The 25,780-nt window shown below is 41.0% G+C and overlaps 2 protein-coding genes and 1 pseudogene across 6 annotated transcripts in view; all 3 read left to right on the forward strand.

Annotated features, from left to right (window-relative positions):
* LOC145486062 (uncharacterized) overlaps positions 1-17,474 on the forward strand; it is a 29,767-nt gene extending 12,293 nt beyond the window's left edge. For 3 of the 4 annotated variants that reach the window (XM_081464766.1, XM_081464765.1, XM_081464764.1), the window contains exons 3-6: positions 407-500; positions 15,678-15,986; positions 16,071-16,243; positions 17,064-17,474. In XM_081464766.1, coding sequence (XP_081320892.1) covers positions 407-500; positions 15,678-15,986; positions 16,071-16,243; positions 17,064-17,429 — 942 coding nt within the window. In that variant the 3' untranslated portion in view covers positions 17,430-17,474. Of the gene's footprint in view, positions 1-406; positions 501-1,064; positions 1,374-2,127; positions 2,307-2,745; positions 4,990-15,677; positions 15,987-16,070; positions 16,244-17,063 lie in introns of those variants that run through there. The other variant, XM_081464768.1, reaches the window with a different exon arrangement.
* LOC145485463 (uncharacterized) overlaps positions 1-25,780 on the forward strand; it is a 51,853-nt pseudogene that overhangs the window by 10,948 nt on the left and 15,125 nt on the right. The gene's annotated exons all lie outside the window — the stretch shown is intronic.
* Positions 6,282-15,661, forward strand: LOC145484362 (uncharacterized). Its single transcript, XM_081462982.1, has 3 exons — positions 6,282-6,420; positions 8,811-14,323; positions 15,185-15,661. The coding sequence occupies exons 2-3, from the start codon at positions 8,837-8,839 to the stop codon at positions 15,311-15,313; spliced, it is 5,616 nt and encodes a 1,871-aa protein (XP_081319108.1). The 5' UTR covers positions 6,282-6,420; positions 8,811-8,836; the 3' UTR covers positions 15,314-15,661.

The following is a 25,780-nucleotide window of genomic DNA, read 5'->3' on the forward strand; positions in this document are numbered from 1 at the left end:
TCATGTATGACCGTGGTGCATGATTTCTAAATGTAATCATGTCAAGTTCGCGCGCTTTGTGTTGCTTGCCGTCAGTGAAGAAGCAAAAACATGACTTCCATTTTTTTCGTTCAATGTATAATAAAACGATTATTAGATTCGGTTTTTGTGGTATCCAGAATAATCAAGGTCTCGGTAAGGGTTATCAGCCTCAGCCTTCGGCTTCGGCTGATAGCCCCAACCTCGACCCTGATTATTCTGGGTATCACAAAAATCTCATCCAACAGTTGTTGGTATTTCTTCATACAGTTCCAAACTAATGTGGTTCTTGAATAGTTTAAATCTGAAAAAAAAAAAAAAACGTATTCAAGACGTTTGATAAATTAAGTAATCTATCTCTTTTTCGGCCTTGCTTTTATGTATACAGAGTTCAGTGACATGTGACGAGATGAAGAAATTTGTTGCTGTCTGGGACAACCGATTTCTTGAACAAGTGAAGTTGTGTTCTGAGCGAATTCCAGGTGAGTCGCACTTCTGTTTTCGAAAAATATGATTTTTAGAAGGTTACAATGTAAACATTCATCGTTTCACATAACAGTGGTTCAGAGGGTACACATCATCTACCGCAGGATAATTGACATCAGCAATGTTTCAGGTACTCATGAAGAGTAATATTGGTAGAAAATACGTACAAAAACGTTTCAAATATTGCGTTATTATGTACCCATGTTCAGCAAAGTGCAGCTGTGTACGCTGAATGCTTTTCCACAGGGGACTGAATTTTATTTTCTTGAAACCCCTTTTGGCTATGCATGTTACTCATTAAAAAATATTTAGAAATAAAATTATGGAACTTACTAACTCGAAGGTTTCAAGTTAGCTTTCAAGCGTATTGCATGTTCCCCAACGTCTGCTTCTTCTCTCTTCTTTACACTTCTTAGATCTTTGCGGAACATAAGTCTGACACCATGGCTTTCCACACTGCCCCTGCCTGTTTAGGACTGCTCTCTTGGCAGCAGCCCAAGTCACGTACGTTCCCCGATGTAATACAGTCTAAGTATGTTGTGTATTGTTTATATTTAAAGGGTGTTACGTTCCAAATGGTTTTCATTCCGAGAAACCTGTCCTTTGTGCATTGTCTGTCGACAACAAGATCTTGACTGTTTTCAAGGAGGAGAAGCCAGGACGCAGAGAGGAAATCGAAAATGTTGAAGTCAAACTTTTTGAAGCTGGTATGTACGTGTATGGACTGCACTCCAGTGGCCATGATTACGTCACTGACGAGCTGTGGGCTGCATTTTACAAGAAGCTGCTGGAAGAGAGACTGGTACCCAGTATTGTCTTGTCCAATGAAAGTCCAGGGTTCGACTGGATAAAAGCATTCGTACAGCCTGGTGGGTGATACTGACAAATATTATTATGATTTTCATATGATCTGGGAAAGCAAGGGGTATAGGTCGGGCAGTCATACTGTCAGTGCAGAAGTGTAACGACATGCCTAAAGAGAGCCATGCAGAGATCAGTACCATCTCCATTTGCAGGACGTTTATACATCTACTCACACTGCCCCTGCCTTTCTTCGCTGTTGGGAGCCAATGCACATTCGATTCAATCTCTACATCGTCAGTTTGCCTTTTTACCGTACCCAAATTAGCAATTAGCCAATCAGAAGCCCGGTCTACTGCCCTGATTTCCAGCGGTATCAAGTCACTGACCTGATGTGGCGTAATTTTGACTCAAATTTAGGAATCGTTTTTTCATGGTACGCTTCAGTACTTTGGTCTTACCATGGGTGTTTGTACAAGCCATAGCTCGGCCAAGCTCTCCTGTTATGGCGTTGACGCGTTCCAAAAACCAAAAAGATATCTTGTCAATGAATTCTACCTTGTTAAAGGCAATTAATATTCAATTTTGAGCTTGACTGATTAAAATACACCGAATAAAGGAGCGCGCTGTTCGTAGCTTCCAAACAGAGTTGGATGTTCCTCCTCTCGCAAACGTTTCCTTGTAACAATTCTCCTCCTTTAAGACGCTTGGGTCGATTGCATAATAACTCAAAAACGAATTCAACGATCTCTAACCGAATTTTGTACTGCAGTGTACAACTGGTGATTAATGTAAAACCCTTTTGCTTTATTATTGCTATAGCAACCAGCCATCCTTGGCCCTGGAAGTGGGAATTGCATCACGGTATTGTGCCCCGAAAGGAGGATTACTTCGACTACCTGCCGATAAGTGCCGCTCTGTGGCCAGCTTTGCATGGATTAAGAGAATTCCTTACTCTAACGGCAGACAACGTGTCTAGTTTTCAGTTTGATGATTTCAAGGTAAAGAAGACGTTGATAATTTATTTATTGTAGCCTTCGTATTTTCATCATTTCTCCAATGCCTACCCGTTGTTCTTGATTAACATACTAGATAAACTAGATATCGTAACAGTGCAGAATACGGTTATTTGCCTTCGAACGTATCGGGCGAAAGTGTTTATCTTATTTTATACTTTGTTTTGACCCACGACTAATGTCAGCAATACTGCAGTCCGTGTACGAGATCAGAAAAGAACCAAAGGCAACCATTCCAACCGAGTAAAGTAATCATCAAGAGACATCGGCTTTTTATGATCTTTTCTAGACTTCAATCCCTCACAGTTTCTCCTTGTAGCTATAGCTGTAGTTTTTCAATATTGACCAGAAGCATCTCTCCTAGAAACTTAACTTTGTGCTCTATTAATTAAGCCATTAATGTATATTTGTATTTTGCATTAAGGACGTCCACACCGTCGAGGCTAAAGAAAAACAAACAAAGGAAATGGCTGGCAAAGCCATTCAAGAACTAAAACGCGAGCTGCACCTGCTGCATGGAATTAACGAGCCAATCATAAACGCTTTGGCGGGAAAATTGACGTTTGCTGTTAAAGAGACGGTGAAATGCGTTATTGATGGCGAGCAACCAAATGAAGAGACAGTAAAGAAGCTGATCGATATGGAAAGACTTGCTTTTGGACGTTCTGAAGTGGAGAGAACTGAAGAGAGTCGACAGCAGTACGCAGCCGCAGTACTTCGTGCATGTGAGCGTGCGCGGTAAACACTTACCTGAATTTAGTCACTGTAAACAAACAGTTGAACTGTTCGACGATAGTTGCCTATTGAAAAAATCGTGTTCTAGACGACGTACGCAGCCGCAGTACTTCGTACATGTGAGTGTGCGCGGTAAACACTTACCTAAAAGAACGTCACTGTAAACAAACTATTGAACGATTGTTTCCTTGTTGGCTAATTATTAACAAAACTCCGTAATCTAAAGCTGTATCAAATCCGTAATACACTTGCTACTTGTTTCGTCAAGTAGATAATCTGCGGCCTGTCCAAGTCGTAGTGACAGAGTCCCTGTTTAAACCTCAATTTAGACCCAAACCAGTTCAAAGTTCAATTGTAGGTCATTTTAATCATGTTGCCTCGTGTCAATACAGCTTTAGTTGGGTTTGTTGGAGTGAAATACGGATAAATGTAATTGTTTTGAACTAGTTTTTAGCTATCTTTTTGAAAACAAGTATCATTCGATCAAATTCACGTTGATGTATTTTCAAAATGCGGTGATACTCAAGAGCTTAATTTAACGTAAGAGTGGCGTGAAAGTTTTCAGTATCAATTTTTTATCTCCTTATAATTTCTTATACAGCAATATGGTCGTTATACAACGGTTTCAGTACACAAACCATTTTTTCCTGTCAGTGTGTCAGGTTTAACTTCCTGAAATGGTGTGGAAACTTCATCGAGGTCACAGTGGTGACGAACAGCGACACATGTGTTTTCTATTTACTGGAATAAAGATTTTAAATTTAAAAACTTGGAGAGATTTTTTTAAAGGTATGAAAATTCACTAGTATAGATCGTTTCAGATCGTTCTTTTATGCAGAAACACTTAATTAAGATTTAGACTTTAACAGGCCAATTTAGGGTTTATTTTCAATGTAACGCAGTTGTAAATAAACTGAAACGACGAACTTTATAAATTAATAAGTATGTGACCTGTAGTATAGAGTGTTGCTTTTTGAAATTCAACTGTTTGCCCGTGAGTATTTTGTGCGATAAGAAGTGGTGCCTATTTCTGATCATGGGTCCAAATGTTTGGTTTAACTAAGCAGTCACTTCCCACATCTCTAGGAAATATTGCACAGGTATGCGAGAGTTCTGAACGTGATTATCCACCACCCCTAGAAACAGCGATAACCCCCGTCCGGACGGTGGCAATAAAATTTAACGTTTGATTTGGAGAGTATTAATTGTTCGAAAGCAACAACCCTTCGAAATTAGCCACCTTGGCAAACCTTGTGCCTTTTAGTGACCTCAATGGGGAATGGTGGATTTTTTTCTGATGTGAGTTATTTTTTTTCGCAAGTCTCATTTTCCTCTTCTCCAAACTGCCGAAATGTTTTTTTTGTTTTTTTGTTTTTTTGTTTTATCTTGATGTCGACACACACGAAGACACATGGGAAGTCCCCGAGACAAGATCCCGCCACAAGTTTCTTGAAGAGTGTACACGCGGGAACTAATTGCACAGGAAAATGGCAAAAGCTACGGAAAAAAGATATCATTTGTTCCCTCTTTAATTTGGCTTTCCCAAAGTGAAACTGACTGTTTTAATTAACAGCGGATCATTGAAATAAATCAGCGCAATAAAACTGCAGATAGTTCAGCTAAATTATTCAGTGGTTACTTTTACTGTGCCTTCATATAACATGCGGACTCTAAAATTCAAAGCTCAACCGATAGATGCGTTTTTCGCTACCGCCAATCAAATGTTCGGTGGCTCCTCACAGATTCCGACTACTGCCGAGCACAGTTGCGTTGTCTGAACTGTGCTCAACGATTTGATTACCGCGCGCTCAGCAGTAGTCGGAAGCTGGGAGGAGCCGCTGAACATTTGATTGACGGTAGCGAAAAACGCATTTGTCGGTTGAGCTTTGAGTTTTAGAGTCCGCACGCTATTGAAAGGCGCAGTAAACAAAGTTGTCGATTTTGTTTTTCTTTTTTATTATGTAAAATTCTATCAGAATTCTTGTGGTAGCATCACTTTAGGCTGCTTCTAACATCAACATCCGAGACTTGGCCCTTCAAATTAAACCAATTTGAATTCCTTCGTCCTTGTGGCTACTTTTTTTATATATATATAAAAAAATGGCCAGTACACACGAAGGAAAGTGTCCCTGCGAACTTTGACAAACCAGTGTCTTGTGACAGGCGCATGCACTACTTTGACAGCGGTATTACTCACAAGTTAACCTCGTTTCCGTTTTTCCGAGAAATCTTTCGATTTATTCCCGGAAGTGAAAAACGCTTACGAAGCATATAAATTTCAGTGGAGGAAAACGTAAAGGTAAGGGTTATTTCTCCAGTTATGTTTATATATTTTAGGGAGAGGCATCTGACAACAAAGACCTAGAAATTCTGTTCAGGGAAAGGCATCTGACAACAAAGACCTAGAAATTCTGTTGAAATATTTCTATAAAAGATCGGGCATAATTATGACAAGGATTGAAATTTTCTTAAAGCAGGTCGACACCGGCCGAACGCTGCAATTTTCATTCAGAGAAGAAGGAAATTCTGATATTCGACAGAGCTAAATGGTATTTTAACTGTGTGAAAGAATAAATCGAAGAGCAAAATAACGGGTGAAATATGGTGCTTCATTCGGTCGTTACGTGTATAGAAATAAACGGAACATTTTTAATTTCTTACCGTTTTATTCCACGCAAACGACGAAGTTTATAACATTTAACAGGTTTCAGTCGAATGCTTTTCTATTTATTAATGAACCGCACGTTTAGTTAGTTCTAAGATCACTAAGCTGTTGAAACGTTAGACTTTCTGCTTTTTCTGCTGATTAGAAATGATCTCCATATGATAGAGCAGACATACGTACACACACAGGAAATTTTAAACCTAAATGCTACAGACTTCTTAGGATTACCTCGAACACCTATAATATACATTTCTCTTCTTTATACCTTTCCAACAAAGCAATTCGAGTCTGCAATTTGATCAGAAGTTTATAAACTTCTTGTTTACATGCAATTTGTTTTTGTATAATATTTAACAATTTTAGACCAAGTGGTTATATTGTAACTTGTGTGTTGGTTGTATTACAATTACGTATCATTACACTCGACAGAATTTTCAATGAGGATCTAAATTAATGGGGTTGTTGGTTTCTCTCCCTCAGTTATCGGTTAAATTTTCGGCGATTGTTTCGCTGACAGTTCAGTTTCTGCCCATTTCTCATTTGTTAGTAAACGTTCTTGATCTCGAGTGATAGTGAAATTGAGGATTGACCAATTCTACCCCCATCCAGATCCACTTCCAAACGCTTCTTGGCAAGACTATTTTCCTGGGACAAGACTCATTCCTATACAAGAAACAACCCAGTGCAGCGATTTCCCACGTAAAAAATAAATGTATTGAAATAATTTCATATCACTACAAGCACTAAAGCCGCAATTTCCCAAAATGGCGGACGCTGGTATCATCGAGGCGCCAGAATCTTCTTCCTCCACTTCTCACATATAGTACGCTGGACAAAACTGTTCCGTATCGACGTTTTACAACAAAAATTAAAGCGAAGTGACACAAATAATTTTTCGATTGTCTTAAACTTTATTAAATTCCACACATGGCAACTTATTTTATATGGATCACGCAAGAAAGGCTTGTGTTACACCTTGTCCAAATTTGGTAACTGAGTCACAAAGTATGGAAATTCACGTGATTTCTGAGAAAAAAGAAGTCACATTTGGAGTGCTGTTTTGCGAAGAAACTCTTTAAGTGTTGGTGGATTTTGTTTGATCAAAATTCTGACAAGAAAGCATGAAAAAGACTTACAATTTATTTGGCCACTGAAGTAAGATGCTGTCTTCAGAAACTGACCTTCTTTAAAGTCTTGAAACTGTTTTTGCCACTGGATTGGTATTCCACCTGTTCTGAAAATGGCTGCCGTTAGCTCGCGCTTCGTACAAGCCACAATTGCACAAAACACTGCTGCGTTAAAGCGTTTTTGGCCAAGAACCTCAGACACTGTTATTTGTGCTTTTTGAAAAGAATCCGGACCTGTTCCCGGGCCCAATCTGCCAGGAGCTTGCCATTTCTCGTATTTTCTGGCATAACATACGCGGCAGTTAACGATACTAAGAAAACATTTTTTGTGATATTTATAAAAAAGTTTTGAGAATTTCCGGCAAAAAATATTTAGGGAATTTTACGTGATTTATGTGGAAAGGAAAAGCCTATTGCTTGGAAATCAGTGTTTCCTAAAGAACTAGTTCGCTCAGGAAGCATGACTTGATCTACCTACGGTAGTGAAAAAGATATGTAGAAATCATATTTAACAAGGGGTTCGGTAGGTGATAGCTTGGTCCAGAAAAATACTGGGCTCCAATAGTCCAAGTTCCAAGGAATGGTGAAAGTGCTGGGTTTAAGGATTCCAGAGTAAACACTGTTTGACCTACCCAACCTATTAGAGAGGGAAAGCAGGACACAAGAGAGTGGGAAGAGAGGGAAAGCAGGACACAAAGTGTTCCATTTAGAAGTGTTCCATTTAAAAGCATCCAAATTATAACGGTTCGGCCTTGTGACTTTCCGTAGGAAAATATCGTGTGTGTGTTAATAGGCCATATTCGTATTATCGCTATTCGACTGGAACTAGCTTGAAACTGAGGCTAATGCATGCAGTCTTTTCAAATACAATTGACATTAATCTCTATTTATTGATATTCCCCGCATGAGCCTCCATTGCAAGCTAGTTCCAGTCTAATACCGAGAATACGAATATGGCCTATTGCAATTATTTGGCCTCGTGACTGCCATCTGCCATTTCTATGCATGAGAACCATGTTTTCAAAGGATGTTTAGGAGATATTGGCTTTTAAGAGGATATTATTGAAAATGAGTTAAATTGGAAATGTTCTGACATCTTTGATCCAGTTGGCTGACATTTTGAAGCGGGTGTTCTATGACGTCATAGCTGAAAGCTTTTGCCACTAAAATAACCATTTTTGGCTGCCTTATGTACCTATAGATTTTGATTATTATAGGGTGAGAAACGTTGGCGTGGGCTTAGGACCGCAAAACGTTCCACTGAGATTAATAGGATTAAAATACAAAGAGTGGAATGCAGCCGGCACACCCCACATCCGTTAACTGTGCTCCCTGCTCTTCTTTTGCCTTTGTTTCAAATAACGAATTCGAGCCAGGTGTAAAAGAATGATTTGCTTGACAACTACATGTACGTAAACTTTTTTTTTGGTCCACTTCCGACATTTTTGTCACAAAGGTGCTAAAATTAAATTGAGACTGACCGTGAGTAGCTTTACTGGTACAACAAATGTACCTAGAATGTACTTAGAACACCGAAATGAAAACACTAAGTAAAGCTATGAAGGGAGAACATTCCAATTTGCTTTAAGTGAATTTTGCAGAAGACGACGACACAATTTGAAAACTCTTCAATTTGACATGACAACCTTTACTTGCCCAACCAATCACATCACTCTTTGTATAGCTTCAGTGCGCTTATATAGTAATTATTAACAAACGCAGGCAGTAAGATTTGGCTGTCAATCACTGAGAACATTTTTCTTTTTGGTTTTGAAGTCTGGACGTTGTATTCATGATAGTGCCTCTTCAAGGCTTCCGACTCTTGCGAGCGACGAGTTCAATATAGTTAAATATGTTAGTGGCGATCGTTTGATATATCTGCCGAAGGGAGAAAGTCGATATTATTTTTTTGTTACTTTCTTTTTTATTATTAACATAACTCGTGGCTGTTTACGTTTGAAGGAAACTGTGGAACTCTCTCAGTGATAATGACTGACGGGGACGCCGGCGAAACACATGATTCAGTTCAGCGAGCAATTCAACAGATCTGGAAGCAAAGCCCAAATCTGCCTGATGCAGTTGCCGAAGAGCTAAAAGAGGTCCTGGCAAACTTAAAATCGCTACCATTCAAAAATGAAGAACAACGGGCCTCGTTGTTTGAAAGTTTTCAGTGCTTACAAGGATACCACATTGTTCAGGTCTTCAATGTAGGAGTTGCTCGCCTTCAAAAGTCCGTGAAAGAGCCTTCAAAATTTGTAGCAAAAGTAATAACGCTTTTTCAAATGTGCTTTAATTTTTGCTACAAAGCTGGCGAGTCAAAGCGCGTTTCTTTTGAGCATTATATCAGAGCCTTAAAGCTCTGCTTTCCTTCTGATCCGAAGAAGTCCTGCCTTTCGATTGAAACCGTTCCCAGGCTACTCAACCTTGTACAGATTCTTCAGGAAGGAAAGCTGTGTGCTCCATCGTTCATCGATTTCGATTTGACAAAACCAGCTAAAAGGCCAAAGGATCTCTTCAATGAACTGCTCACTATATTAGAGTCCAAACCGTATGATGGGTCAGATGTTGATGGCATCATTTCTCAGTCATTGAAATTAGCTTCTGCAGATGCTAATAACCACACTGTTCCCATGCATCTAGCGAAAGTCTCTCGCAATTTACAATTCCAATTTGATCAGATAATCCCAGCCGTTTTCTTTGGGCACTGGATTGATCTTCTTCAATTAACCAAAACGGGCGATGCCGATTTTATTCTTCGCGTAGCCAATGAAGATCCCCTTCATATCTCCTCACCCTCTCCTCTCCGTCATATGGTGGGTGTTCTCCAAAGGATGAAGCTTAGCGGAGAGCAAGTTGACCTATCCCACGATGAGGAGAGACTGGTTGCTTTCTTCTGGAACATTAACCATTTTTTCGAAAATGATTACCAGACAACTATCACCTTACTGAAACTACTCTCGTCTAAACACGTTAGCGACGCAGTTTTCGCAAAGATTTGTAAACTTTTCTTCAAGGTGTGCAGAGAACCACAAGACGCCGAGTCTCACAAAGCACAAACCTTAGAATCCATCAGGCAACTGCTCTTTGTACTTCCAGAAGGAAGTCTGGTGGAAAGAGTCCTTAGTTTTTGGAATGAAAGTTTTCAAAACGATTCGAACTATGCCACCCTTCAAAGAGTAATGGACCTCTTTACTGGACTAAGGACCAAAGGATCAGTTAGCAAAGGATTCTTCTTCCAGGAAAGAGCGGAACGGCTGTTGAATTTTATCATCAGTGTCCTCCCTCGTTCCACAATTCCCTTGATCCATTCTTGGGCCACGTTTCTGGAGCGTCTGATCGCGGTACTTCCAACCTCGTTTGAGAAACTGCCAGGGTTACCAAGTTATATTGCAAAAGTCGCACAAACAACCGCATCTCAACCAAAAACAACGACCGAAAATCAGGATGGAGCTTTGTCTTTTCTGAATTGGCTTTCGGAACAAAGGTGCAGCGTAGAGGTCAAGGAACACATGGCCGAACTTTTCATGCGCTGCGTCGATCCTTGGTCAGGTTGCAATCTGTTCTTAGTAAATCTTATGAAATCACTGTGCATGTGCAAGCCCTTGCCCTTGAACTACATGGAGACTTTTATCCAGAAGATGGCTTGTCTTTCCAGTCACCTCGAGCGCAACGAAAAAGACGCCATTCGAGATTTTGTGTCCAAAGTCGCTGCATCAGATCAAAGCTGCATTGATCGACAAGACATCTTCACCGAACTTTGTAACACAATCAAGCACTTGTGGAGCGATAACAAAGTTCCGATGAAAATTATTAGAGTGAAAACTTTCGAACTTATTTCATTGCTGGCTAAAGTTACTCTTTCAAGCCGAAAAACAGCACGGTTATTGCAGCTATCAAGGAACTCCACCGACGGCCTTCCATGCTGTCACCGTTATTTACAACTAATTACCTCCGCGTCCAAGATTCCCAAGGAAAGGGCTTCCGAACATTTTGACCTTCTGTTTGCAGCATTTTTCGAGACATTGAATGGGAACGAAAACCTCTGTGAGACTTTTTGCCGCCATCATCGCAGTTTCACTACATTCTTTACTACCAGTTGTCTCTCCGTTGATTTACTGAACATCTGGAGTTTTGTCGTTGCTGGGCTCTTGTCTTTGGAGTTGTTCGAAGAGAAGGTTGATTTGCAGGGCTGCATGCCGGTTCTAGCCAGGGCAACGGGATTTGATTCTCCATTCCACGCTTTACAACTTTATTTCCTGTTAAGGTCAGTGTTTTCTAGGCTCTTCCGCTTGTCGAGGGGAACAGTTACAAGCTTGTCGATTACCCAGCAGCGTGGCAGGGATGCATCACTATGTAATGCAACACCGGATCCAGTTGTAAACTTTGTTGAAGCTTCCAGTCTTATCGTACAGTCAGACGTCTCACCACCTGAGGCAAAATTGTTGCTGATCGAAAAAGTATGTCACATAGCTCTGAAAACACCTGATATCATGACTGGAGATATCTTATGCCGTGCACTTGGAAATGTTATACCATTCCACAGTGGAATCCGCTCTGAGGACGTTCCCCGTAACCAGTTGGAACTTCATCGTGTCTTAACCATTCTTGAACGTCCTGGGATGCTGGAACAACTTGCGAAAGTATCAATGACGCCATCCAAATCATTATATTCCATTCTCTGCTCGAAGATTCCCAATCCAATTGCAAAAGATGATGTTGTGTTAATCTTTGACTGTGTTGCCTCCTTCAAAAATGCCGATAAAGTGTTCTTTGACCACCTGTTGGTTCTCTTGGAATCTATCACCAACGTCTGCAGTTCAGTCAGTGATGTATTAGACCTCCTAGTGGAAGCAGAAGGCGTTATTCGTGAAATCCGTCCTGAGTTGATTCCTTTGTCCATTTTGATCTTTTCATATCTTGTTGAAAACAGGGTAGCTAACGAGGACAGGGCCGCATTTATCGAACTAATCGATTTGGAGTGGGAGAGCCCATGCGATGTGGACATGTACACCGACTACGAAATTCCTCAGCTTCTTTGGAAAGCCTACCAAAGTGCTAAAGGTACAGAGGGAAAGTTTGAAGCCGTAGATCAAATTCATGAAGTCATCGTGCGAAGCAAAGGTCTGAAGACACATGCACCGAATACGAAAATCACTGAAATGAACAGTGTGCAGAGAAGTATTGCTTGTCGTGACTTAGAGTGGCTTGTTCTGCATTCCTCGCTAACATGCGAAGATGTTGCCTTGTGTTTCCATCTATCTTCGTCTTACCCGGCCGTTCATGGTTTGAAGTGTTTCACTGCAGTATCTGCCATACAAGTTCAAAATGGCGGTTTAACGCCAATTCCTCTTCAGCAAAACGAGGCAAGCAACGCAACAGGCGACAAACATCCATCACGCGTCAATGGTGGTACGCAAGACTCAGTTTCAGAGCAGGCCACAGCATCACTGCTGCCACTCCTGACACCAGCTGTAATTGCAAATAAAATGATTGTCCAACTAAGACGTCGACTTGGGGATGACCGCCGCCTTAGTGATTTTGGGATGGAGCTTTGGAACTCTTTGTTCACAAATCACTGCCTGCCCTGCCCAGATGACGTCTGCAAATCTTCAAACAGCTCGTCAACTTGTGACAATTTTGTCAATCTCTTCCTTTCAGTAATGGAGAAGGCTTCATGTTTAGAGGTTGTGCTCTTCTGGTTCGGAAGACTCCCTGACCGAAGTCACCCGTACCGAAGTCAACATCACGTTGTACAATGCTCAGACGTCGTACTCGAATCGTGTGCATGGAACGGGAAAAACGTGGACAAAGAACGCATTCTCCAGATCCAAGGTGAGGTTGCTGCAACTCTGGAGGTCCTTAGAAGTGTCAATGAGGACTCAATTTTTCCCTCCTTGTCACAGACTGTGAACTATTCACCAATGTGCTTTCGTCTTCTCCAGCCGCAGTTGAAATGCCTTCTTTGCATTCTTCAAAACAAATTTTCATTTGAAGTAACAGTAGGGCTTCTGAATCTCGCCAGAATCGACTGGCAAGCGGCAGGTGCGGTCACTGCAATCGTTTCTCCCTGGTCTTGCCGAGGATCAACAGCAAAATTGTTGGAGGGAGTACGTGACCTGTTCAAAGAGTGTAAAATACCTGCGTTTTCTTTTCTACAAAAAGAGTTTGTTTGGCATATGTTTGAGGTGTGTGGTGAGTCTTACATGAATTCCCCTGAAGATCTGCTGGCCAAGCTCCATCACCTAGTCAATTTCTTCATACCAGAGGAACCAAACTGCGGACTTCATCGTCTTCCTGAGTGGCGAAAGATGATGATCGCAGAAGGATACTCTTTGCACGTGATCGACACGTGGTGTGTAGATTTTCTGTTAACGCCACGAGAAAATCTTTCATCGCGTGATGTTGATGCCATTATTGACCTCAGTCCCAGCTCCTTGCAACTTGTCGCACCTGTGGCTCAATCCATTAAGCAATGTATATTTTCTGACGAGGGCATCAAAGGCCATCCAATCAAGGAACGCCTAAGACTAGTGAAGCTTCTCAACGAGTTTACTGAAGTGCTGAAAATTCGTAAGCCCAACGAAGCTTCCAGTAACACTGTTGTCACAAGAATAGTTGTCGACGCTTGTGATGAACTTTGCAAGAGCTATTTAGACAAAAGCAGAAGTGACAATGATCTCTTCAAAATCCGTGGCGTTACGCTTGACGCTCTGTTTACTGAAGTGTTTGTCACATCCGACGGTGAACAAGTTAACAGTCCACACTCCAGTAGCGCTAACAAAGCACACGAGGACAAATCAGGCGCTCCAGGGCCTGCAGCAGGGCAAGGGAAGTCTTCAAATCTTCTGCGCCATGTAGAAGTTTACGATCCAATGCTGGTGCTATTACGGCGTTGGTTATCGAACATCGCCAACAAGCCAGCCCTCGCCTCGTACACTCAAGAGATTGTGCAATTCATTTTATCACAACACTCTTCTGAAATGGGTAGTTCCCTCTTGGAGGAATTACACAACAAAATTCAAAATCGCATTTTGAGCTTCGCACCAAATCAGGTTCTTATATCTCAATTCCAAGCAGCAGGATACAACCAGGGAGACCCAGCTAATACCAACGACGACCTGTGGAAATCTACTTCTGTAGAACTTTCTTGTTACCTCAGCAAGAGTGAGTCCACGAGCAAAGAAGTAATTGAAAGAAAGTTAACCATTGTCCTGAGAGGTCACTGGATGCAGTGGAAGGATCTACTTTTTATGCTCAATATTCCGTCGATACGTGTTGGCGAGGCGAATGTGGATACGAAGGATCTCTTTGGGTTCCAGACCACTTTGAAGGAAATGGAGAATCAGGTTTCAGCCGTAAAGGAAAGAATCAGCCAAGTTCCTTCTGAAGACATGGACGGAAGACTAGTAGAGGAGCTGATACGTCAGGAACAGCAACACCGCGACAGGATAAACGAAGAGCATAAGAGGAACAGAGTGAGTAGATTTTTAAGTACTGGTTAAACGTCTTGGAGCCCGTTTCTCGAAAGCCCCGGAAACTTTTCGGGCCCGCAAAGTCATTTTTAGTTAATCTCGGTATCTTAAAACAGAAAGGTGTATACGCCTGATACTTCTTGTGTGAAGGGAACTTCTGTTCATGTTAAGAATATGATATTAAAATAGCTCTGTAATCATGAAGTTTGAGATTTTGCTATGGCTTTCCGGGTGCGAAAGCTTTTCGGGACCTTCGAAAAACGGGCCCCTGCACTTATACAACTTCGTAAAGCCGGGGTTTGGGTTAAGCTTATAGCTGGGGGAGCTTATATCGTCAGCGTTGGCTCGTGTCCGAGCATCAATTTCTTTCTTTTTGAGCTTAAATACCCTGAGAGAAATAGAAGCGGCTTGACAGAAAAATGAGTTTACAATTAAGAAATTCACAAGAAACGATTTCACAAGAAACAAGGAAAAGATTCTACAATGAAATGGCGCCAAGCTTGCTTTGATCAGCATTTCACTTGTAACTGAACGTTATTTATTGCCGATCAACACTTTCATTTTCCAGATTTGCTCCTTTCTTCGTAGTGTATATATTAGCTGTTCAATGATATCCACTTGTTTCGGTCTTTCTGCATTCGTCCTTAATTTCATCGTTTTTTAACATAAATGGACGTTATCCGGTTGATGTATCGTGTGTATAATAAGTATGCATCTGGCCGAGAGCTTGCAATAGACTACAATTATCCTACAGTGCCAAAAGTGGTGAAATCAGAGGTGGTATCAGCTCGTTTTTTTCGGTCCTCTTGCTTGAATTAGAAATGAGAGTTTTTGGCAATATAGTCTCTGTTAACTCTTTATCAGATCGGTTCAGAGACCAAGGGACGGAAGAAAAGAAAACAGAAGAAGGAAACGACGAAATTTGTGGCTGTGTGGGAAAACCAGTTTCTTGAAAACGTTAAACTGTGTTCAGAGCGGATACCAGGTCAGTAGAGAAATTACCCCAGGTGCATGAATCAAGATTGTGGATTTGTAATTCATGATAAAGTATAGGGTATTTTCCATACTTTTGTAACAAATTAAATTTGTTTTGTGCACATCTGTACTCTATTTTAAGGGAAGCACTCCTTGGTCACGCTTTTTTTCTTCAATCCAACAACTTATTTGGTTACTTTTGTCTATCTTTTCTCTGTGAAATTTTGATGTCTGCTTAACTGTAGTCAATTTCCAAAAGGTAAATGCATTTAATAGACCCCGTTTTCAGACCGAAAACGCTCAGACTACTCTCGTTGGAGTAGCATGCAGTGGTAGATAAGTTAAACGTTTTGGTTGATTGCTTGTTGTTGATGGCTTTAAGGATGTTACGCTCCAAATGGTTTTCACTCCGAGAAACCTGTGCTTTGTGCTTTGTCCGTGGACAACAGGATTTTGACCGTTTTCAAGGAGGAGAAGCCAGGACGCAGGGAGGAGATCGAAAATGTTGAGGTCAAACTTTTTGAAGCTGGTATGTATGTGTACGGACTGCACACCAGTGGCCCTGATTACGTCACTGACGAACTGTGGGCTGCATTTTATAAGAAGCTGCTGGAAGAGAGACTGGTACCCATTATTGTTCTGTCCAATGAAAGTCCAGGGTTCGACTGGATAAAGAAATTCGTACAACCAGGTGAGTGGAGACCACAGATATTCGAGAGGAACTCAATTATTCTACAAAATTTAACGTACTTTTTTACTGTGATTATTTTTTCAGAGAACGTCCATCCATGTACGTGGACTGAGTGGGAACTACATCGTGGCATTGTTCCACCAGAGGAAGATTATTTCGACTATTTAGCAGTAGACGCTGCTTTGTGTCCCGTTTCAAGACAATTCCTTACTTTAAGAAGAGAGGACGTCGGAAAATTTCAATTCCGTGATTTCAAGGTACACGGCAAAACCCCAGGGGCTTCCACCGGTTTGGGATATTGAAGGGTTCTCTGTGTATGTAAAACCCCCTCAAGGTCAATAAAGTTGTATTACCATAAATTAAACAACATTCAGGGAATAAAAAATTCCGTTAACTATTCAGATTTCGCATGTGCTTTGTAGCACATGCTGGCGCAGTGGACAGGAAACAAGAGGTTTTAGGACTACCGATTCCCGGACTGGTAGACCGCCGAGGCTTGTTGGCAGATTTTACTATTATGGTATGGGGGAGAAGGGGGAGAGGAATTTCGGTCGTTTCGCCCAAAAGCCAGTTCGCCCGTACTGTTAGCTCTGTCGTTAATGTATTAAAGAACGAGAAAAAAAACACATATCTTGTTTAATTTTGTATCATTGTGCCCACAATGTTGTCTTTTTCGTACGTTTAGTTAAAAAAAAGAATTTTAGCACATCCTTCTTTGATCTTTCAGTCCGGGTGAACAGACTTTTAGTCCGCGGGAACCGACATCGGTCGAACTGGCTTTCAAGGGAAACGACCGGTAAGGAGGGAGAGAACCCTGGCGCGGATAGGGGGAGAAAGGGCTGGGGATTGGAGCAGGACCGATTTTTCAACAAATCATCGTCTTTCGTGTTCTTGCGGTGTGTAAATTGTTGCTTTAATCGGCAAGATGTCTAAGATCGTCTTTTCATCAACTTCGATTTCGTTGAAAATGCCTACACATAAGCTCCGTATTGCAGGAGACATCTTTGAGGAGTGAACGAAATACAAGAGCAGATCAAGTATCGGATTAACATTATTTTATCACCCTTTAAACTTTAGGACGTGAATGTCATCGAGCAGAGACATCGTCATGCGAACGAAGTAACTGACAAGTTGAAAGACAATCGCCAACTGCAGCAAGAGCTGCGATCGTTACACAGTGACGAGGAGCTCATCGAGAAACTGGCGAGAAAACTACAATTCGCTGTCAAAGAAACAGTCAAGCTCATTGTAAATGGAGAACGACCTACCACAGAGACCATCCTGAAAAATAAGCTAATTGATAAGAAAAAGCTTGCACTTAATGAATGTGAAAAGTGCAAACAAAATATAAAAAAGTGCAAGTGTAAATCGAACGAACCTTTAGCAAGTCTGGAGGAATATGCAGCTGTGGTGCTCCGCGTGTGTCAAAGTGTGGACGTGTAGAAAGCATTGTGTAATGACTAGCTCTATACTGTAACCTCAAACAAAAACATGTCCAGAAATGTAGGCAATCGAAAAAAAATTGTTGAAAAATTCTTCTGAGCAGTCTATGATATATTTGTTTATATTAAAGGGAATACTTAAACAAATTTATATTATGACAAAATATTTTACAAGGCTAGAAATGTTAATTTATCCTTGAAAATTTAATTATAAGTAGTAATTTTATAATTATAATTAGGATAAAATCTTTCCAAGGCACAAGAGCAGAGTTAGAAAATGTCTTATCGCAACCTTTCAAATTTGCAATCTGCTATAACACCCGTCAAATTAATACCCTAGTACACTAGAATAGTACTATTCAACAAAGCAGGGCTATCATTTTCTTTCGTATTTTTTTGTTTTGTTTTGTTTTTTTGTTTTTTTTTTGTGTTTGTTTGTTTGTTTGTTCTTTTTTTTTTTTACTTTTTCAGTTCACTGGATCCCACAGTTATGTACCGACGTTCAAACAGAGATATAAGCATTCCCAATGGGCCTACGCTGGGCATTTGACAATTTTTTTGTAGCCCGGGCCCCAGTCCAGTTATTTACAGGTTACCTGGAAGGCTCTCGGCCAATGAAAAGGACGAAAAAATGCATCAAATGATATTGTTATATCTCCCAACTCAAATACGTTTTCCGATTGAAGGAGAACGTGTCACGTCTAAACTTACCAGCTCCCAAGGGCGAACAAAACTCACTAACTCCCCAGGGAAACAACTTGAACTTTCGACTCGCACGTGATCAGGACGTGCTCCTTGAAACCGAGGCAAATTTATGAGCCAGCCGGAGCTAGCCGGCGTCAAGCAAACGATTTCTTAGCAATCTTTGAGTTGGGAGGTATAACAAAACACTTACTGACTGGCCCCACGGGAAACAGTGAGTTTTGTTTCCCCTCGGCCTGAATGTTCCCCTCGGCTTCGCCTCGGGGAAACAATAAGGGGCCCCGGGGAAAGAAAACTCACTGTTTCCCTTGGGGCCAGTCATTAAATGCTTGATTTATTAATTTTTTTTTTGTTATTAGTTATTTAATAGCTAATGTTCGTGCTTCTAGCTTAGAATTCGGAATACTGTTTGTAAACATAATTATACTTTTATAACTTAGCTTTTATGCTTTAACACCAGTAAAAGTTAAAATGAGAGGTGTATCATGGATTTTAAAGGCAAATGTAAATGTTTTAGTTAAACTTGAGATATTAAACTTGTAAGTTTACGGAAACTGGTGCCGTCACACAGCGTGTCAACTAATCGTAGTTTATAGAGGGAACCTCTATTCGCTTACCATAAAGCAAGGAAATCAAATCCACAGGAAAATAGTAAACTTTATCATTATGGTATATCTGTCTGTAAAACTTCAGTTGTTCATATAAAATGTTAATTTTAGCAATAGACAGGAGTTGAAAGTCAACTAATGAAACTATTCGAGCAACTTAAGTGACATCGTCGAACGAACTCTCATAATATTTGATTCCTGCTAGTATAATAAACGAGATAATGCATGGTAGCTTGTAGATATGGAATTTTCTCTTCTCGCGTTCAGCTTTATATGTCACTCGTTTTCTGTGTTCACTTGAGAGAGATTGCGTTGAACGCTCGAAGAGAAAATCCATATCTATGCACGCACGTGTAGTTCTCTATTTCTCCATACTGATTCACGGTTTTGTGTTGTCCTGTGTATCAGAACTGAAATAGTAATTTTCCCAACTGATTGTCATTTAGTTTTATCCTGCCCAGTCCCAAAACTGAAAGTGCATGGTCATCCTGGAGAGGGGAGTAAGTTTTTTACAGGGAGACTTTGCCCCTAGGTCTAACCCCTCACCTTTTTGTATACCATTTTGACATAAAATGTATCCCTTTCGTACATCTTTTATTGGAAAAAGGCACCCCTTTCACGTACCCGACTTAAGAACACTGCATCCCTTTTGTAAACCCTTGGAGTGAAGACAATGAACAATACTACGGGAGAATATCAAGCATTAGCAGATCGACGAGAATACGCTGTTGAGAGCCTTGTAAATGACGTCCAAAGTAGCTGTGGTAGTACCTTGCCGGTGGATATCTTAAAATCCCCGATGACCATTTGAATATTGCGAAAATTAGAAGTTTTTCCATTGTATGGAAGCGAGAGAAGCTTTGCCCTCCAGAAACCGTTTCCGTAAAATCACTACAAAAGGAAGCTGCTAACATTTATAACATATTCGAGAAAGAAAGAGGGGAAAGTGAAGAATGATCATCGCAGTAAATTTTCCAATTTAAGCAATTGGAAAATTTACTGCGATGATCATTCTTCACTTTCATCTACAACCGCAATTCAAATATGAATTATTTCATGTACACTTCACATCAAAGAAAGAGGGCTAAAATATAAGGAAGACAGGAAAATTCAAGGCTCTTATTGAAACGAAAAGCAAAATTTTATGGCAGCTTGAAAACTTGCAAAAGGACAAAGTTTGTATGAAAAACCACTGGAGAGTGACTGGAGTGACAAATGATCTTCTTCCTACACAAATCCACTTACAGAACATAAACCTAAAATTTGCATGTAAGCTTATTTGTAAAATGCCCTTTTCATTTCTGTTAACAGTATGCATTACCAATGACTAAATCAGTGTGTTCTTGAAAAGCCCATTACGTGACCGGCTGTTGCGGAAGGTTTGAAGCCCTACTAAGGCAGATAGTCCATGGGCCAGACCCTCTCAGATGTACCACTCAGAGGGACCAGCTAAGAGTGTGACAAATTTGAAGCCAAGTTGGGGGTGATTGCAAGATGTTATGATAGCAACCCCTAAAGAGTAGCTTTCTTGTATACTTTATTAGCTGAAATATCACCAAAATTCGCTTCTGCATGAAAACGAGGCTTGTTTTCAAAAGTCATATTAAAAATATTAAGCTGGATCAAAAATAGTCTTCACACATACAAATACAACAAGAAAGAACACAAATCATTTTTTAAGGACCAAATTGCAATTTACCTCCTTAAAAGCGATGATATAGTAAGTTATGGATTACTTCAAATGTTGCAATGCATTATGGGGAAATTCAAGATGGCGACCTTCATGGCAGGTAAGTACGTTTGACTTATTCACTGATTTCGATAATCTTTAAGTAGAGATCTGATTAGAAATCAATAATATATACAAAATATTAGCTGTATAACTAAACAATAAGCATTTTTATGACGATATAATGATATTTTGAACCCCAAATTATATAAAAACTTACAGTCCTTCGAGATCTACATGGACTCGACAGCGCAGCACTGTGTTGCCTTAATCATTAATTTTCATCGTTTGTAAGCCGGTATGTGTTTAAAACTCAATAAAAGCTATAACAAGTAGCTACATAACTAAACAATCAGCATTTTGATGGTTGTCTTGTGATAATTTGAACCACAAATTACGTAAAATATTACTGTCGCTCAGTCTTTGTATATATCACCACACTTTGATGCACCGTGTTAATGAATTCTGAATCCAACTGCCTTTCAAATATTTTAAAGCGTGTAACAATTTCTTCAAGAAAAAATAACCATATAAAATTGACTGTCCTTACTTTACCTCTTTTTGAACATTTAAGGAGCAAAACGAAGAACTCTAGAAATTAGCAAAGCAGAAGATAACAAGCGACAACGAAAACGAAACGAGTGCTTAATTCACTGTAGTGACGAAAATGGAGAGTTGTCTTCTTTAAAAGACCTTGAGTCATGGAAATCACTACTGAATGCTGCGGTTATTCGTAACCATGAAGAGGTTCTCGATATCGCGGAAACGTTAAAGGAAGGAGAGGTGCCCCAGATCTCCTATCATCGAAAATGTCGCAGTATCTTTACGATGAAAAGCGATTTACAAAAGTTGTCTCACTCTGGTATCATGATCAAAGTTGAAGAACAAGGTGGCACAAGTAGCCGCAGATCTTCAGTCCGACAAACCGTGACCACGCAAAGTAGAGTCTATGAGCGAATTTGTGTATTTTACGAGAAGACCAAATACCTCAGGGGAACCAAAACTAGAGAGGCGCTGGTCCAATGTATCGACTTGCGTGCTGATAACACGATCAGGAGAGCAGCTGTGGGTAAAAACGATCCACGAATACTGGCTATTGTCACTAGAGAGCTTGTCGCGGCAGAAGCGTACTATCACCAGTCTTGTTATCGTGACTACACCCGAAACATTCAAGAAGCTGTTAGCAGTGATACAAAAGAGGAAGATAAGTGTTTTCAATATACTAATGCAGAATCACAAGCCTATGAAATGCTGTTTACCTACATCAAATCAGATTTGCTGCAAAACCCGAAGGTTGTTAGAATGGCTGAGCTGTATACCTTATTTACATCCTTTTCTAAATCTCAAGGTGACATGGAAATCAAAGAATCTACGAGAACCCATTTCAGAAGGAAACTTGAAGGGGAGTTTAGAGGCAAACTGGATTTTGAAGATCTTTCTGGCAACAAGCGAGTTTTTGTTATTCCGCATAGTCTTTCCCGACTGGATTTAGCCAAACTTGTTATTGAGAAGTCTGAAACTACTAGTCCTTTAAATAGTACCAAGGAAATATCGAAGACCGCCCTCCATCTCACAAAAAGCTATCCAGAAACAAGAAATAAAGGCATCATGGCCACCCCAACCTTGCGAACTATTTGAAAATGCCGTGACCATTCCAGATGACCTCAAAGAGTTTTTGTTCAATATGCTAACTGGAAGCACTGGATTTCCGGGTTTGCAATCTTGTTCTCAAAAAGTTCAACGCCTCATAACCTCGTTTGGACAGGACGGTATTTGGTGTGAGTGGTGGACGACAGAAGCTCCCGAAGCACGTCCTGCTTCCTTACGCTGTAAAATCTCTTACTAACAACGTTGAACTAATTCAAATTTTAAATCACTGTGGCCACGGGATTGCGTACTCCCAACTTGAAGAGATTAATACTGCACTTTGCCTTCAAAAGTTGGCAGCAACTTCATGCAACGAAGTTCCCCTCCCCCACAACATCCGTCCATTCATCAGTATCACTCTAGCGTGGGATAATATTGATCGACTCGAGGAGACCTTGTCTGGTGAAGGCACGTCCCACCGAATCAATGGAATTGCAGTTCAGGCTAATCATTTTGGTCCCCAACCTCCATCAGCTTCAGAACCAATCATTGTGAAATCGAAGAGGAGAAGTATCGAGTCTGTGGATGATGAAACTGTACCTATCTATAATGCCGGCAAGCGCTGTGGGCCCCATACTAGAGGATATGTGGAGGTCAAGTTAAATCAAATCATGGAATGTGCGTGGAGAAAGAACTTGTTATGGGTTTTAGTACGCATTCATGCAAGTCAGAAGCAATCTGTTCCTGGTTGGACTGGTTTCAATATTTTGGTGCGTAATAACCAAGAAGTTGCCAAGAATAACGTGGGCTATCTTCCAACAATCAATGCCCCAGCGACGAACATGTCAGCTGTGTACCAAGTCCTCATCAAGTCCCTGCAGATTAAGGAAACTTTAAACCTCCAAAGCATAGTTGTTGTGTGTGATCAAGCACTGTATGCTGCTAAAGCTACTGAGATAAAGTGGAAACACAGGGCACAGTTTAATGACCTTTTGTTGAGAATGGGTGTGTTCCATACTGTTTGCACTTTCTTGCCAGTGATCGGAAACCGTTTCCAAGATGCTGGTTTACGAGACGTAATAGTCGAGTCTGTAGTAATTGCTGAAGGATCTGTGGCTGGTGTTCTAGAAGGCCGTACATATAATCGCGCCGTACAATTTCACAAGCTCATGTATGAAGCTCTTAACAGGCTAGCATGGATGGGATTTAACTCTTGGTTTGAAGAACATCAAAAAGAGAGGAAGCCTACTGTTGATGCGTTTTTAAAAGGACTGAAAGCGCTCTGTGATAACACATGTGAACAAGAATTCAAAGACACAGTGGAGAGTCCCTCATTTGAAGAAGGATCGCAACTGTTCTGCTTGTATACGAGCTATCTCCGACATGATAATGTGAAGCTATCAAAGTTCTGGATGTCTTATGTTGACATGGTGGAAATATTACTTGGTCTGTTAAGAGGATCTCGGGAGGGAGATTGGGATCTTCACCTTTCATATATCAGTGAAATTGTCCCGTGGTGTTTCGCATATGATAACCTTAACTACGCCAGGTACCTTTCAGCATATCTGCATGAAATGTCATATCTACCAGCAGAGCATCCAGACACCCTGGAATACTCGCGATCCGGAGGATTTTCTGTTCAGATTGACCAAGACAACCCTTTTGGGAGAATACCTGTTGATCAGACGTGCGAGGAGACTGTCAACAAAGACACTCAAACGTCAGGAGGAACTAAAGGTTTCAGTCTAAGGCCTAATGCAGTAAGCAAATTCTACCTGGTCGCTGAATACCGGAGCACCTTCCTGAGGCAACTCAAAGATATATTGCACATCAGTAGTTCTTGTTCCCAACACAAAGATCTACAACCAACAAGAATACAAAGAGATGAAGCTGATGTTCAGTCCATAGTGTCAATTCTTCAGAACACTTGGCTCAATCCATTCAGCCCTGACCTTCAAGACCTCGTCTGTCTTTCCACAGGAAAAGTTGCCACTCATGATGTAGAGCACGACTTGCTACAAGCTAAAGATAAAGGAGAGGAAGCCTACAAAGCATTCCGAGAGCAACGACTTCAGTCTAATCCACCCAAAGTCAAGTTCCATGATTCAATCACGAAAGCTAAGCTGACGACTTTTACTCACTTGAACAAGAAGGTATCAGTTAAAGCTGGTAAGAACCAAGAAGTGATCATCAAAGCCGACAGAAGACTGTTTGCTCAAATGATTGTCATCGCAGAGAGCAGAGACTTACAGATGAGAGAAGTGTTATCCCATCCTCTCGGACCACTCCCTTGGTCATTAGCTACCGCAGATGGCTTGATGCGTAAGACGAACAAAGCGTCCTTGGCCAAAGAACTGCATAAGAATGTCGAAGCAGCAGATGCCATTCCCCAACCCTCAGCATGTGTAATAGATGGGATGGCTCTTGTCCAGTGTTTGAAAGGTGATAAGACATTTGCGGCAGTTGCTGAAACTCTTCTTTGCAGAGCCCTAAACTAAGGTGGAACAAGTGACAGGATTGATGTCGTCTTCGATGATTACAGAGAGGAATCCATAAAGAACGTCGAAAGAGAGAACAGCGGTGACGGTTTAGGAAGCGAATACTGCAATATTCAAGCCGAACACAAGGTTAAACAGTGGAGAAGATTCCTGTGTAGCTCAAAGAACAAACAAGCTTTCATAGTGTTTGTAACCAGCGAGTGGAAGAAAGAAAAGTACACAGAGAAGCTATCAGGAAAGACTCTGGTTGTCACGTGTGGCGAAACACGTTACCAATTATCGTCCGGAATAATGCAACCTATCAGTGAGCTCGAATCAACCCAAAAGGAGGCTGACACTCGAATCCTCTTACATGCAGCCCATGCGGCTAAATCGAGGTTTGCTTCGGTCGTCATAGTATCAGAAGACACTGATGTGTTGGTACTTCTTTTGGCTTTCAAGAGCTTTATTCCTTCTTCAGTATTCATTAAAAGTGGTTCACAGACCAGAGTCAAGTACATCGATATCTCAAGAGTAGTTGAGAGGGTTGGAGCAAGTGTATGCAGATCACTGCCGGGCTTTCATGCATTCACAGGGTGCGACACTGTTAGTGCTTTTGCCGGACGGGGAAAGGTTGCAGGTTATCGAATTGTAAAGCAAAATGCTGAATTTCAAGGGATGTTCCAGCATTTGGGTATGTTCTGGAATATGTCTGATCACCTGTACCATAGTCTTCAGAAATTTACATGTGCCATGTACTGCAGCAACCCTGGGACAAGCGACATCAATGAGCTGCGATATCAACTGTTCTGTTTGAAGAGAGGAGACGTTGATTCCTACCAGCTGCCACCCTGCAGTGATACGCTGCACAAACACTCGCTACGAGCAAACTACCCGGCTGCTGTCTGGAGACGAAGTTTACAAAGATGCCCAGCCATCCCATCACCAGTGAGATTTGGCTGGTGTAGTGAAGACGACAAGCTGGTCGTAGACTGGATGGGTGGTCAGCCAGCTCCGCAAGCTGTTCTAGAACTACTATCTTGCCAGTGCAGTAGGTCCTGCAAACTTCCATCGTGCTCCTGTATTGTCAATGGGCTGAAATGTACTGATGTGTGCCGGCTTCGAGATTGCACAAACAGACCAGATGACGACGACGATGTTTTATCCGTTGACGACAATGACGATGAAGAAAGCGAAAGGCAAGAATATCATAACCATAAGAAAAATATGAAATAACTTTCCTTATACA

Source organism: Orbicella franksi, chromosome 4 (assembly GCF_964199315.1).
Source record: "Orbicella franksi chromosome 4, jaOrbFran1.1, whole genome shotgun sequence".
NCBI classification, from domain to species: Eukaryota; Metazoa; Cnidaria; class Anthozoa; order Scleractinia; family Merulinidae; genus Orbicella; species Orbicella franksi.